General features: G+C 42.0%; 1 protein-coding gene across 22 annotated transcripts in view; it reads right to left on the bottom strand.

Annotated features, from left to right (window-relative positions):
* The window catches only part of scrib (scribble planar cell polarity protein), a 78509-nt gene extending 64555 nt beyond the window's left edge, over positions 1-13954 (bottom strand). For 10 of the 22 annotated variants that reach the window (XM_042220955.1, XM_042220951.1, XM_042220950.1 and 7 more), the window contains exon 1: positions 12854-13954. In XM_042220955.1, the coding sequence (XP_042076889.1) occupies positions 12854-13012 (159 nt within the window). In that variant the 5' untranslated portion in view covers positions 13013-13954. The other 12 variants (XM_042220965.1, XM_042220963.1, XM_042220967.1 and 9 more) reach the window with 3 other exon arrangements.
* Between the last annotated feature and the right edge of the window lie 1895 nt (positions 13955-15849).

The following is a 15849-nucleotide window of genomic DNA, read 5'->3' on the forward strand; positions in this document are numbered from 1 at the left end:
GCACATACATGCATGCACATGCCCCTCACTGGCCACAAATAGTCTAAATCTGTGGGAAACACTGGAGTATCGCTCAGTTTCCTGGAATCAAGTAAAAGGACTTTGAAACCCAGCAGCCAAATTTAATCAGATATCTAAAAAGAAATCTAGTTTGCACAACATCTCCCACCGTTTTCTTACTTATTTACTAACAAACAGGGTTTGGTCTGGCTCGAAATAGGTCTGTGCAGAGTGAGCATGCATGTAACCACAAATACAAAGAGCCTGTGTTCTCTCATTTAAAAGAAGTCTGTCAACACTGATTGTGTAGATATTCAGAAAAGGTACAAAAGTTCAAAAAGTGGTTTACAAGAGCAGCACGAAGTCATTTCTATGTCGTTCGCCCATCTAGCCTTCAACCCCCAGTGGAAAAATAACTGCTCCACTTTAGGTGTTGCTGTAACGTGTCTCTGACTTGCTGCTGTAGCTTCTTCACAGACCCAAAGACCAAATGCGGCTCTGAAACAAGCCCATTTGTTTTCTCTCTCTCGCTCTTCTTCTGTTTGACAGTTTCAGCTCGGGCAAACAGAGGTCAAGGTTTCTCTGATAAAAGCAGTTTTGGACTAGCGACGGCCTCTGTGTGCACACGCAGCTAGAGTAGGTCTGCAGTGCCTGGGACGCTCCAGCCAATCTGGTGGCTCTCCCTGACAACACAGGATAAATGTGCCCCCGCATCAGGCAAGCCGCTGGCCTGGGAGATCCATCACCTTGGAGACCAGCGTTTGTTCAGCGAAAAAGCCCGGGGGAATCGAGGAAGCAGAAACCTCCCTAGTGACGATAAAATGAAAACAGAGCACCGCTTCATTCAGACACATTATCTGCTCAAAGATGGCAGCATGTGAACCTCTGCACCACTTAAGCAGGACAAACATCGCTGTGACGACTTCATACTAATTACAATTTTATTACAGATTTTTCTCCATATACATTAAGCCACAGCCGCAGTTTACCACACATTGTTACCTTCCATACAAGATGCAAGAAAAGGATGTCGTTACATAGGATTACAAGCCAAACCCTATTAGTATGTCATGTAGACAGTGTAATTACAGAGTTGTCTACAATCCACTCCCACATGACTCCAGAGAGGATCAACGCCAGGAGCGACCAAAACATGAGCTCTAAGCCCGCAGGCACTCACACGCCGACTCCCATTGGCTGCCTGAAACACGCTCCTCTACACGTCCCGTGTTGTGAACTTTGATTATAATAACCGATCTAAAAATACAATACTGGCGGACCCGATGATGCATGTAAGAAAGATTAATAGAAAAAGAAGGGAAAAAAGCAAGACACATCATTCTTTAGAGCACTGATTGAATTGTGCTGTCGCCAATGAGCTGTGTCTTATGAAGTATGAGTTCAGCCAACAAGCGTACAAGTATCAGTATGTGCTTGCTCTTATCTGACATATTTTTGTGTCAAACCAGAGGCATCTAGTGGCGCGTGCACACACACACTTTACAAACAAAAATGCTCCTGTGTCAACAGGGGAACTTGCTCTAAAGACTAAGTATTTTTAAAATCCAATGATATATGGACCAGCATCAAGGCTCAGAGCTTGTTAACCATCATCTTTCTATCCACCAAAGGAACTTGGAGCAGGCACGAGGTTGCTAGAATGAACCACCTACTGTTGTGCTTTTTCTTACTTTTTAAACTGGTGTGCACCAAGCGGAGAGGCTGCAGATTAGATTGTGCGAGCAGGCAACTCACCGCAGGCATTCCTATGATCCATCAATATAAATTCTTTGGTGGCACAGAGGTTAAGTATTGCAGCAATGTGTAAAGATGATACATTCGACAGAAATCCTTCCCACTGCTTCCATCCACCCATCCATCCATCCAATCACTTTATGTTTATCTGGGTAATGTGGGCAGCAGTTGAAGCCCAGAACTCGTACTGCCAGGGCAACATCTCCGTGTCTTCTGTGAGATCACCGGCATTCCCAAGCTGGCCAAGAAATGTAATCGGTTTTAATTCACATTCCTGCAACGAGCACTATTTTTTCTTATTTGCAACACCTATCGTTTAGGAGAAAGCTGCAGCAAGGTACACGTAGCTGAAGGAAAAGTATATTTGGTTATACTTGTTGACCATAACCGCTGCATCATTAGCGGCAACGCAGGATCCACAGGGTTTACTAACTTTAACCAAGATGTCAACTCCAAACATAGCAGAACAATGAAAGTTTTAATCGTTAATTTGAGATCGGGATAGCAAATTTTTAGCTGCTGATGGTGACTTTTGGGAGAGCAACAGTCCACTATTTTTTTTTTTTTTGTTTTCCAACTTATAGATTGGTAAAAAAAAAAAATTAAATGGTCCTCATCAAATTGAACCAATGCATCAAACTTTGCGCTGTAGTTTTTCCAGGGGCCTCTCAGATTTACCGTCCCTGGAGTAGGTACAGAAAGATGCCAAATTCTGCTGTTAAAACACATCCACCCACTAACCAACCCCCAAAAGGTTTGGCTTTTTTTTGTTAAGGTTATCATTCTATTTTAGTGCATGCAAAACTTACATAGTAAAACAGCCATCGCTTTTAAATATACAAATCATAAAATAACAACAAGAACAATGACAACACCTTCTTTAGAGCTTCTTTAGATTACAGCAAAAACAAATAAATTGTTGAGGGACCTTTTAGTTTCTCTGAAAGCTCCATGACTTCAATTCCTGGAACTAAACACTCCGGGGACTTTTAGTATAAACTCGGCTAATTATACTCAGCACCATCCTTCCTTCTGCAGTTCTTAAGTCCTCGCTAGCAGTCAATGCTCAATGCGGCAGGTTATCACAGCATGTTCACCCTATGGGTTTATTTCCGATTTTCAGCCTGAAGAGAACGAGCATAGGTGATGGATGTTTTAGCATACCGTAATTGTTGACCATAATCTGGACTACTAAAATGATATTAAATATTAACATCGGAATGGTTCTTTTTCTCCTCCTTGCACCTAGAATAACATTAACTAGTTCAGTGTTTGCATGTTAAAATGGCTCTCCACAAAGAGTCTTAACACACACATCCAGAAAGGAAATTACACTAGGCTTCCATTAAGTCAACAGACAACTACGAATCAATGCAGCTATGGCCCACATGCACACTCATATCAAGAGGGAAGAGGTGCTACCATTAACTTTTTTGTTAACCGTTATGAGTCTAAGAGTAAATTTAGACCTTGACTGGAATCTTATCGGCAATCACTCACAGATGATGATCCGTCAGATCACTCTACATTGGTGCAACCTTTTTATTTTAGCATTTCTTACACAAACCTATAACAAAAAACATATTTATCCATCTGCAGACATCAGCGTCACTTGTTGGGCTTTAATCTGAAAAAAATCTACATCTGAAGACCAGCTGAAACTGAATTTTCATCTTATTCTTCAAGTTCAGCTTCTGCACAGTGCTCCCAGTTGTGTTTCAAGTCCCAGAAGAACATAGGCTAGGTTAATTAAAACTCTACTCGATTAAAGGAAGCTCACAGTTAACAAGGAGACTAAAATTAAGCTTGATTAGCTTGAGAATTGAACTGAAGCATGTTATGCGTATCAGCCAAGCTGCAGCGCTGAGCGAAGTGTCTGTGTGTGGGCTTTTCCAGCAGGAATGTGAAATCAGTGAGTTCAAGTGTGTGTGAGAGTGAGGGGAGAGTCCGTTCAGCTTCCAGAGGGTAGGGCAAACTCCTGGAGATTCCAGACATGCCTAAATTTCCTAGGAAGTCACGTTCTGCAGTGCAAACACAGCTACGCTCCGTTAATTACACAGAACACATCGAGCTACTCACAACGTCTCAGCAAAACCATTATTATGGGAGAGCTGAGGCAAATCTGCTTAAAAATGACCCCTAATCATAAAACTGTATCAAAACAGGAGTAAATGGTCCAGCCTTTTATAAGAAAAGATGTAAAAGGGCACCCTGAGTTCAAAAGATTCCCATTTTCTGGAAAGCTGCAGAAGTCTATAAATGATTTGTCAAGTTTGCCTGGTGGGAGAAGTATTATTAGAAAGCCACCCTCTGAGAAAATGAGCACAAAGAGTTGTATTGTGAAATGCTGCGACGGCTCAAGTTAAAATAACTGACCTTTTACTGTAAACAATGCCATGTCTATCAACACTTACTGCATCAGTCATCAGATTTGGCAGCTCTGTTGTGACCACATCAAGTCACTTCAAAGCTAAGAGGTCAACACAAGAAAAAGGAAAGGAAAGGCTTAAGTGCTGAGACAAACGCATTTCTTTAGAAAAAGTAGCACTGGAGATGAACAGATATGTGCTCGGAGGGGCTGCTGATGTGCGCGCACCCATAGAGGACAAAGCGTCACCGCGTCCTACACAAACCCGGCACAGCCTCGTTCATTATTCATCAGCGGCATGAGCATGGCACATATATGCGTGCATGCCGCTTTGTCATCTCCGAAGATCCCTGCTGTGCTTTTTTCTATTGACCTCTTGCACTCATTCTTCCTGTATTACACACAAACATTTACCCATCAGCACCTCTCTATTAGAGGCCTGAAAGTGTGGCATCACCCAGCCTGTGCTACATTGTGTTTGCTTAAAAACTAATAAACCAACCATGAACACAGTAACAAGACCATTTCCACACAGATGGGCCTTACATTTTTAGAGAGAACAATAAATATATCTTCTTTGTTTGAATGTTTTTTCTCTGTGCCAAAGCACACATAGAAATAGTAAATACTACCAATCCTACACAAAAATGGACAAAAAAAGTCAATTCAAGTCAATACAACAACGGAAAACAATCCACCGAAGGAAACATCCATATGCTCCTTCCACCCTCTACTCAAAAGTAGAAAGTTTGCACTTCCAGAAAGTTTTGTAATATATTAGTTAAAGAGCTCATCAGTGCAGAAAAACGGAAGATGCTGTGCAAACATGGGTAAAATAAATATGATAAATGCCATACAAAACTGCAAATGGTAAATAAAGATGTATTAGCTGATTTATCTAAGGATCGTTAGATGGTCAGAACACTGGCTGCAAAACCCACTCATGATACCAGCTAATGGGAGGGAAAATCAATACTGTGATCAATAAGGAAGAGAAGCAAGCAATTTAGATAAGTTGTTAATGATTGTTCAGTCAGTGATAGCTTTAATGTTAAGGAAATCCTGAACTCTGAGAACATCCTTGATATTGAACAAAAGTACACAAATGGTTTGTTTTAATAAATCTGCATGCACCGACACTAATTTGCTTCGGGAATGAAAGATTTAACTTTCTGTGTTTCACAGAGCAAAAGCAGCTAAACCACATACGGACTGTATAAAGGACGGACGTAGCTGCTCGCCCACTTATATACAGTCTACAGTGCAGAATGTGTGTGACATCAGTGAGTGTCTAACATTAGGTAAAGAGCACTGAAGTAGTATGTAGACATGGGCATCATAGTAAAAAAACACTGCTGTAGTTGTAATACTGTCAGGGCTGAACATAGCAGATGGGAGGGAGAATGCAAGGGTTTCATCAACATCTGCAATGGGAAGGTAAAAATATGCAAGGCTCAGTCTATGGCTTGGAAACAATATTTACTCAAAATTTGGGTTAAGGTGAAAAGTATTGGTTTTGAACCAGTGTGGCTGGATGGCAGTAACATCAATTGATGAAGAGTTAAACTAGTGTGCAGATAATGCTATCAAAGTAGTAAGCACTGCTGTGGCTGTGTTATTTATGCTTCTTTATCGTTACCTTTGAGATCTCAAGCTTAACATTCCTTCATGGTTCATGCTACATCGTTTAGGATTACAAAGAAACAAGGTGCTTAACGTCCTTTATCAGAAACACCATCAGTTATGCACTGTGAGCATCTGAGCATGAATATGGAAGACAGAGGGAGAGCGAGAGCGGGAGGAGCAGGGGCAGGAAACAAACAGAAACAATGCCGTGCTTGGAGGAGCACTGGAGCAAACAGCATTAAAACATAACCCAAGCTTCTGTACGATCAGAAAGTTCAGAAACAGCATCCTTTCATGAAGAAATGTCACAGCTGAATTGAAACGCTCCAAACTTCATATGCTCATTGACAGCAGTGATTTTCTTCCTCCTTTTGGAGTCTGTAGCCTAAACATAACCTGATGAAGATGTGCAAATGCCCTAGACAGTTTACTCACGCAGAATAAACATCATTCCTAGAGACAAGTAGCCCTATGCCTTTCTGATGTTTCTAAACCAACTGTTTATAGGATAAGATCAACACATAAATACAGAGGGACAAAAAAAAATGGTGTCACCTTACATCATGTCTGTCTGTAGCCAACACCAGGTATCCTTCCTATCTCATTGCACCAGCAGCTACAGACTCTCCCCTACTGCAAACAGCTGCCACTGCCACCACAGCCATCAATTATTCACCAGAGCTTTGCCTCTGTGTTTACCTTTGAGGCAGAGGCCAGAGTGCACGGGAGAGTGGTGTGAGACAGCAACACACAGACCAGCATCTAGTCCGAATCACACTGAAGACACAGGATCATTTGATGAGCAATGTGCTACTGTGCTCAAAGTCAATTTAAACACACAGGATCGGACTCGGATCGTATTATAACGACGCTACGAGTTGTAGATTGCGTTTATTCTCCATATCAAGGTGACTTGCAAGCAATACTCATTCAGATTATCAATTATCATCCGTTAGTAATTGCTAAATTTGAAGAGCAACTCACAAGTCAAGCATTTCAGCTGCTGGATTCAGAAAACGTTCAGCATTGTTTTCTGAGAAATAACCTGAGATGAAACACTCACTCAGGTCAAAACAGATATAATCTCTCTTGGCACAGAGCAATATGAGAGGTATATACCCTTTCCAAGTACATGTTGGCTGTTGTACATGTACTTTAGATATATAACTAGGCTGTGTACTTCAAACGTTAATTTCAGTTACCATTTTGCCTTCTCTTCATAAGTAAAAACAAGATGAAACACTTATCACACTACAACCTGTTTCACTATGATGGTGCTCTTTTGTCTTTAGGCACACCTCTTCCAAGTGCTGCCCCTCCCATTTTAGTTAGCATTTGTTTGGGATTTTTTTTAATTAAGTTTCACTCATGAATCTAGCATTAATGAGTCTAAGTAATCATATAAAAAAAGAAATTCTCATTGGGATTTTTGCCATAATCGAGCAGCAGTAACATGCACCGAGTCAGATGTGTGTTTATGCATGCCTTACAGAAGCAACGTGTTGCACTCTATGCTTCCTTTTACATAGTTAAACGCTGCCACTTCCCAGAAAGAAGGTCTTAAAATGCCAAACGGTCTCATGCCGGCTCGTGGAATCCTCACAACCTCAAATCTAATGTTTTTTCCATGTTCCTTCTGTCTCAGTTCCACTTTAATAAAGGGCAAAAAAAAGGTCCAGATTTGGAGGCGAGAGCTGCTTTTTAAAATATGATGTATGAATAAAATTAGCCTAACCCCACTATTAATTGAAAATACATAATCTGATTTGGACAGGTATAGGCAAAGAAAAAAAATTGGTTTAGCCATGAAAAACAACTCTGTTAATAACATAACCAATATTATATTTCAATCTGAATGCATTTTACTTATAAGATTGGTGCATAATATACCCTGATCATGACTGCAAACAAAAAAAAAATTACTTTACCATCCCTTTTTAAGATTTTTCTGATACTGGGCTTGAAATGGGGGCGGGAAGGAGAATGCACACCTGTAGCTGTGTAATGCAGATCTGGAATCTGTGACCACTTCCCAGACTTCTTCTTTCCCACCTGACACTGCACGTCATGGACTGATGAATGACCCCACAAGACCCCCAGAGGAGTGAGGATGAGTGCTCCACTCATCCTCACTCCAGGAGTAGGGGGGTTCTGTGAGTTGAGCTGAGCTCCTCAGCTCAACTCACAGAACCCCCCTACTCCTGTTAATCCATCTCCGGAATAACCCCCTCCAATCACCACTATATACTCACTCTCTCGCTCAGACATACACCTCCCATTACCCCTCTGTCCCACTAGATTGAGGGGGAGGGGCAGGCAGGATGTGAGACCAGCTGGTCATCAGCTCAGACAAAGAAACCTGCTGAATGAGCTTGTGCATCAAAAAGAAACAGACCTCTCACATTGCTCTTTCTTCATATTCTCACCAGCTCTGGATGTGTTTTCAATTTTAAGCGGGGTGGTGATTATGATGACGATAACGGTGATTGCAAAATATTACTTCTGCTTTCTCACAACCACAGTGGGGTGGGTCGATTTCACAAAGAGGAGATATTACTGTTTGTCTTAAGATGTGGACACGTTTACACTGTGTGGACAACGGCTTTACCCTACGTTATGAACAGCAGGAAAGCAGAAAAGCCAGATTTCGTTTTACCGCAGAGAGGCCACCGGCAGGTGCAATTTATCTTTGGCCCTAGCCTACTTCAGCTAGTCGCAGGGGAGAGACAAACCAGGACTCCACTGTAAAGTTAACTGGAAACTCGGGGAGGCGAGACAGAATGCATAACTCAAGAGGACACAGGGTGAAATATACACGTCCTAGATTATGACACTAAAACTTAGTGAGCATCCCACTTCAGGCTATAAATTCCAGTCAGGGTGATGTTCTCTTATACCTTTATTAAGGATTACACAGAAGATGGGTACAATCGCTTTTCCATAAGATACACTTGCCCATTCAAACTCGTGTAAACTGATTCGCATTTAGTCAAGGTTAAGTGAATAGGCCACTTTGGGTTTCATTTGACCGAAGGCCGAATAAACACAAGGGAGTCAGGAGAATGGCGCTCAAGATGTTTATCAATGCATTTTACATTCGCAAAGTGGCAAAGAAGCAGATACCACAGGAAGAGGCGCGCCGGCTTGCATGCAGGGGTCACAACTGTTGCGCTGCGGGGCTTTTTCATGGCCGGGTGAAGCCCTAATCTGCCCTTTAGCCACAGATCTGTCAGCACATACAGAGAGGGTGACAGCTGAGGATTTAAAAGACTACAACGTCACCCATCCTATTTAACAAGCATGTTTACATCCTGTCTCCATTCAAAACTAAATATCTGCACTCATAACTTTACCAAGTTAAAATAAAACCTTACAAGTTTATTCAGTCAAGGAGATAAACAAGAAAGCAGTGCATTCACAGCTATGACAGACAACTAAATAATGCACTTATTTAATAACATATTCGTCATACAACTGGTTTTGAGCAGTGTTGAGACAGCAAATCATATAAATTATTGTAACATTTACCTTCAGTTGTACCTGGAAGGCCCTATTAGGCAACAACACCGGCAGTGACATGCATAAAACCTGTTTGGCAAAGTCTTACCGGGGCACACCCAGTTAGGATTTGTTCCCTAGTTCAACAATAGAAGAGCAAGAGCAAGTGCATATATTGAAAAGCTGCAAACAGCAGCAACCTGCTGTTTGATTTTGGCAGGTGTAACTGATACACACACACACAATCTTAAAATTGATCATTTGAATCATGATATGCTTGCAGATTTAGTGTACCGTAAGCCTGGTGAAGGCCAACACAGAGCACACAGGAAACATGAAGAGCTATGACATTGGATATGGGAGGAAATCAGATGGGTGAATGGACTTCTTTGTAACCTGTCATGGGACTTGAGAGTGGCTAAAAAGATTATTCCCTCTTCCTCCATATGATATTCCAGCCTAGGCTAGTTTTTCAAAGCGGCTAAAAAGAAATTCAGACAGCAAACATCCTTGCTGAGAATACAGAGCTGAAAGTAGAGAGACTACTACATTTCATTTGACGATTTATGACTTTTATTAAACTTTAATTAAGATCAATGATTTCTCTAGCATTGCTTTGGATTCAGGAGAATTTGGCCTTTTATACTCGGGGTTTTCCTAGAAGTTTTCTGCAGACAAATCCAGCTTACATGTGTAGTCACCCACCAAAGGCCCGTCTTAAGTCAGGAAAACCCTGACAGTCAAACTACATGGTAATTTACACAATAAGGAACCCAGCAGCAAAACAAATGCATGATTAAGGACTCCCTGTCATGAGAAAGAGAGTGGCATTAACAACTAAGGATGTATGAACATGTGGGGAATCCCCATCCAGTGGTTGACTTAAAAGGCTCTCTAAACCCAGTCCACACACACATAAGTCAAACTTAATGCTATTACTGTTCTACATAAAATAATCAGTGCCCGGATAAGATGCTCTTGAATTAGGAAATGGGAGACATCATCACCAGAGATAACAGCGAGCAGTGCGGTTGGGGCCGAGTCATAGCAATCTTAAGAAACTGTCAGGATGGGGCGTGCAAATCTCCCATCTGTTCACGCCGTTAAACCCCTACCAACAGCATCCAGACCCATGCACACCCAGCGTGACACTAATTACTGCTACATCTTGACTGCTTTATTCTTCACTACCAATTTAAAAGCAGTTAACTGCATTTCAGCATCTATAGTTTGTGAAAAGGTGCTTGAATCTTTTTCAATACGTTACCTATCACATACACACACACACCTGGCCAGCGCGTCTTTGCTAATTTAAAAGAAGTGACAGTTTGCAGAGGTGTCACCCCCTGAGCCGATTATTCTCCATCTATGGCACATGTTGTACATGGTGGTGCAGGAAGAAAGCAGGCCAGGCTGTTCAGGCTGTTTGTCATATGAAAGGTTGGCTCGTTCACAGACGCACATGATGAACTGATGAGCAACAGAAGAAAAAAAAACAAACAACTAGGATGTGAGACTGAGTCTAAAAATAGCTGAAGACTGACTAGTAGGTCCAGAGAGTCATCTCTGACTTGAATACATAGTGACAGGGCAGGAGCACAGAACTGCACAGAGGCACTCAGCTGTGAGCTCATAGTGGCAATGCCATTCATCATACAGTCAGTGTCCTTGTTTCCAACCCTGTATTGACCTGACCCCCTCGCGCCGCTTCCTCGCTGAAGCCCCGCTGATTCTGAGGACCACAGAGCACCCAGATGCTTTGTGTCTGCACGCTACGCATTTACCGTGACCACAGGAGACATTCTGTCACCACACATTTATGTCTCACGATTGAAGCCAGCGCCACGCAGACAGGCTCAGTCGGTTAGCCGTCTGTGCCGGAGTATTTGGGTGTATCTGTCACTCTGTGTTTCAGAGGACAGGAACCAGGTACACCGTGGATGTCTGTCAGGTACGAAGTTGAGGAAAAGCACTCTGTCTGCCAGTGAACCTGATCAGGCAAACTAGGCTAAGATAGTTCAGCTGATTTTTTTCTCCATGCACAATAGAAAACCTACAAGATTTTAATTCCTAAGGCAGTAAGAGAGTAGTTTAAAAAAAACTAAGGGGAGAAAAGGAAATAAAATACAAAAATTGCCCAAATAAGTCTACACCTGTAGTTCTCAGACTGTGGGGTGGAACAGAAATATTTTAAGGTTTTTTTTTTTTTCCCTTATTTATGTAAAGTTTAACTTGGATCCTTGATGACTGATTACAGCAAGACAGTGATAGGCTGTCTCTCTGTTTGCAAGAGACAGCCAATCACAAAAAGCTGGCTCTGACTGGATAGTAAAGGAAACTAAAGCGGCTTATTTCAAACGGTTACAATCTCAAGGGCTGCACCAATGCACAGTGTAAGATAAATGTGGATTATTTTAAACTTTCAATCATGCAAAGCTACTTTATATGAAAATATGATAATGGTTGTCCCCTTTTCTTGTCTTGAATATCAGTTTTATTTACCAAAAGACTGTAGGATAAATGGTCAACAGTGGTTCCTGCAATGAATGTGTATCTACTGCTCTGAGAAAATAACAAAAAGCTCTATTGTGTTTTGATTCCCAGGTGGTCCAGTGCCAACACTTCAGCCTCGGCTGACCTTGAGTTGTTAACAATCTTTATCGGTGAATATGCCACTCGTCCCTTTCACCACTAAAGCTAAAGTTGTGAGATAAAGACAGACAATGTCTATTCATACATACTCCCAGCAACATGACAATCACGATAATCACTGGTCTTACCGATGAACAATGTTTTCAACTAAACACTTGAGAGGCAAGAAGCAAGTGTTTTGTTCCGCAAGTCTGAAGAAATCATACCGACAGCAGTCCTGCTCCCCTTAAAATAAACTGAGCAGTGCAAAGAGAACTTTTGTCATATTTCAAACTGTGGGAGTGTGGGTGGGGATGGCTTTGCAAGTCATTCCACGCATGCCTTCAAGAGGCTGCATCCAATCCAACTGGCCAATGCTACAGGCAACACTGTGCATGCCAGCTGTTTTGATCCGAGCTAGTCCATCTACCCTCTATACTCTTCTTAACAGACAATAACACCCCAGTATTTACGCCATACTCTACTTTTTCTTCTATTGATAAACTCTGGCTTATCAGCACTCTACTGTTCTTGACAAAAAACACACAAATGATACTGGATTGGGGTTTTTTTTTTGTTTTTTTTTACTTAGGATTTAATTCACTTATATACTTAAAAAATAGAAAAGCCAAGATAAATCCATTGCAAATAAGGTAACACCAACTAATGGCTTTGACTGTAGAAGGACTGATTACTGGCCCCACTATCCACTAACATATGTGCAGCACAACTTTGTAATGAATGTGTTGTTACAACACTGCAACTCATTTCCAAGCAAGGAATGAGGCAGCACTGATAAGGAGGAAGTACCTGAGCAGCTGACATTATGCAAACTGCTTTATTGGTTATGTCACCTTTTTTCTCTACAACAGGTGAGTGATTCTCAACTGTTAGCAAATGTGGATTTGGCGCAGTGACATGTACTGACTCACCCTCTGGGTATTGGTATATGGGTGTTTTAAATTCTCTGCATACCTTTGGTAGCTCTTTGAGTTGATTGGCATCAAGGAGAAGCTCCTCCAAACTGCGGCTGTATCGAAATATTTCATCAGGAACCGTCTGCAAGTTGCAATGCCGCTTGTCCACCGACTCGACGTGGCGGTTGCAGCGCCACAGGGGGATACACTTCAGCATGTCCGGCCGCCGGAGGGGAGGGGGGTCTGGTTGCCGGTGCTACTGCAATCTCCGCATCGGAGGGTGAAGCTGTGGGGGTAAAAGGTCGCTCTAGGAGAGAGGGTATTTTTGCTGGAGGGTCAAACACTTGCTGTGCTCACACGAAGATCCTTAACAAGAGGCCGAAATCCACTTAAGGGACACAAAATAATCCTTTCGATCTGTTAGCGATATTCCCCGTTTCAGTTCAGCCGTGTCCAGTGATTGTCAGGTCCGCGTCAGCGTCATCCAGCCCGGGATCACGATCAACGTAAACAACAACGAAAAAAAAAAAAGAAAGAATGAACGAAAAAAAGAAAACGAGAACTCCCACTCGGATCAAGTGTTTCCTCACTTCTTCGTACTGACGAGAGTATCGTTAGCTTGTTTTTCTACTGCCACCACATCCCCCGAATCAGACCCGAGCTCTGCCGCGGCTAGCTGGAAAACATGCACCACGAAACAAGCCCGCTACGCAGAAAGGCTGCTCCAAGTGTCGCACTCATGAGTGGCGACTGCAAAAACACACACACAGCCACTTGACTTGTGGTACAGATAAAACGGCTACAACGAAACAGCTAACGCAGCACAGAGAGCGAGTCAGCAGAGATTAACCCGAGTATGATAGTAGGATGTCCTCAAGCTAGTTAGTTAGCCAGCATCGGCTAGTATAGATGACTGCACGTCTTTGTGCCTAGCTGCCGTTAGCTAATACTGATATAATAAAACCTATGGAAAACGCCGGCCTTTGAGGTATATTAGCGACATCTCAAAATTATCCAAATAAACTTCCCAGTTAGTTTTCTTTTAGTCCGACGTGCGTGAAAATGCCAGTAGCAAGTGCTGGAGCTCCGTGCGCAGCCGCGCTTACCTCCCCTGTTGCACCGAGGCAGGCCGGTTTGCCGTGTGGGGGGCTGGGCTCGGTTGAGCTGGAGCATCGCCGCTTTGCGCCTCTGTAACGGAGGCCACGACTTGCTTTATTACGCCACCTAGCGGTATTTCTCAGCAAGGTTAAGGAGAAAAGCTTTTCAAACATGCTAGTAAAAGAAAAGAAAATTATATTTTCATCTAATGGTCAAAATGGTCATAATGCTTATAGGCTTTTTACTATTTAACTTAGGCTTTAGTTTTATTTTAAACTGCAATAATGCATATATCTGCAAGAATCCTTGTATGGCTCAGATTTTTACACATAAAGCATAAACAGGAATATACAACGAATATACAATTTTTATACCATAAAACTGATATAGCACATTTTTACAAAGAAGTAAAATATAAGTTAAAACACACACACACAAAGAGAGCTAAATGTAGAGCTTTTAACATAAAACGTTTCTGAGTCTGTGTTTAAATGTATGCAGAGATCAGTTCAGATTGTTCCAGTAAACAGGACCACAATAACTAAAAGCATCATCAGCACACTTAGATCTAATTCTGGCAGCAGTTAAAAGATCGGACTTGGTGACCTGAAAGGTCTAGTAGGGTTATGGACACTGAGCAAGTCATCGATGTACTATTGGGCCAAATCACTGAGTGCTTAATGAACTAGTAGAAGGATTTTAAAGGTAATTTTGTGTTGAACTGGGATTAAACAGATAATACTGTCAAATATCAGTCTGTTTGGGTTCTCCGGCTTCCTCCCACACCCCAAAGACATCTGGGTAGTGGGGTTAGGTTAACTACCAACTCTAAACTAGGTGTGAATGTGCGAATATTTGCCTGTCTCTCTCTGTTAGCCCTGTGATAGACTGGTAACCTGTCCAGGGTATACCCTGCCCCGTGACAGCTGGGATAGGCTGCAGTGCTGCCTCCCTGTGACCCTGAACTGGAAAAGTGGAAGAAAATGGATGGGTGCACCTATCGTCTATGACTTGCTCAGTGTCTAAAACCCTACTAAACCTGTCAGGTCTTCAAGAGCAGATCTTTTAACTGGATGGTAACTTTTCCATGTGTGTGTAAGGACTGTGGCTGCTTCATTCCGAACGAGTTGAAGTCATCCTACTGATGATTTGGATAGTCCTCCAAATTAAACAGTTTCTTGGAAGTCAGAGATATGAATTATCTAAGTTTCTTTTCTTTTCTAAGTTAAAGCCATTAACTTAGAAACTTCTAAGTTAATGGCCATTAACCTCTTTCTGATAGTACCATGCAAAACATGTAAAGGTTAAAGAGTACTGGACCAAAAGCTGATCCCTGAGGAACCCCTGACTGAATCTATTTCTCCAGATCTAACTGAAGGTACTAACTGGACCATAAACACTTCTATCCTTTAGGTGTGATGAAAACCAACCAAATCACAGAGCATTTGAATTAAAATGTCATGATCAGCATTGAAAGTAATATACAGGGTGTGTCATTTATATGGATACACCGTAATAAAATGGGAATGGTTGGTGATATTAAAGTCCTGTTTGTGGCACATTAGTATATGTGAGGGGGCAAACTCCTCAAGATGGGTGGTGACCATGGTGGCCATTTAGAAGTCGGCCATCTTGGATACAACTTTTGTTTTTTCAATAGGAAGAGGGCCATGTGACACATCAAACTTATTGGTAATGTCACAAGAAAAACAATGGTGTGCTTGGTTTCAACGTAACTTTATTCTTTCATGAGTTATTTACAAGTTTCTCTTTGTTCACAGCCATTGACATGTCGAAGAGGTTAACACGTGAGGAGCGGATCGAAATTGTGTTGATATCTGGTGAACGCAGTAACCGGGTCATTGCAGCAGATTTCAATGCAAGACACCCTACGAGACCACCCATCTCCCATGCTACATAAAATCAGGCAGGTGCATAAATTTGGGCACCACAAAA

The sequence above is a fragment of the Haplochromis burtoni genome, unplaced genomic scaffold (genome assembly GCF_018398535.1).
Source record: "Haplochromis burtoni strain Fernald_Lab_line unplaced genomic scaffold, NCSU_Asbu1 Contig_58, whole genome shotgun sequence".
Lineage (NCBI taxonomy): Eukaryota > Metazoa > Chordata > Actinopteri > Cichliformes > Cichlidae > Haplochromis > Haplochromis burtoni.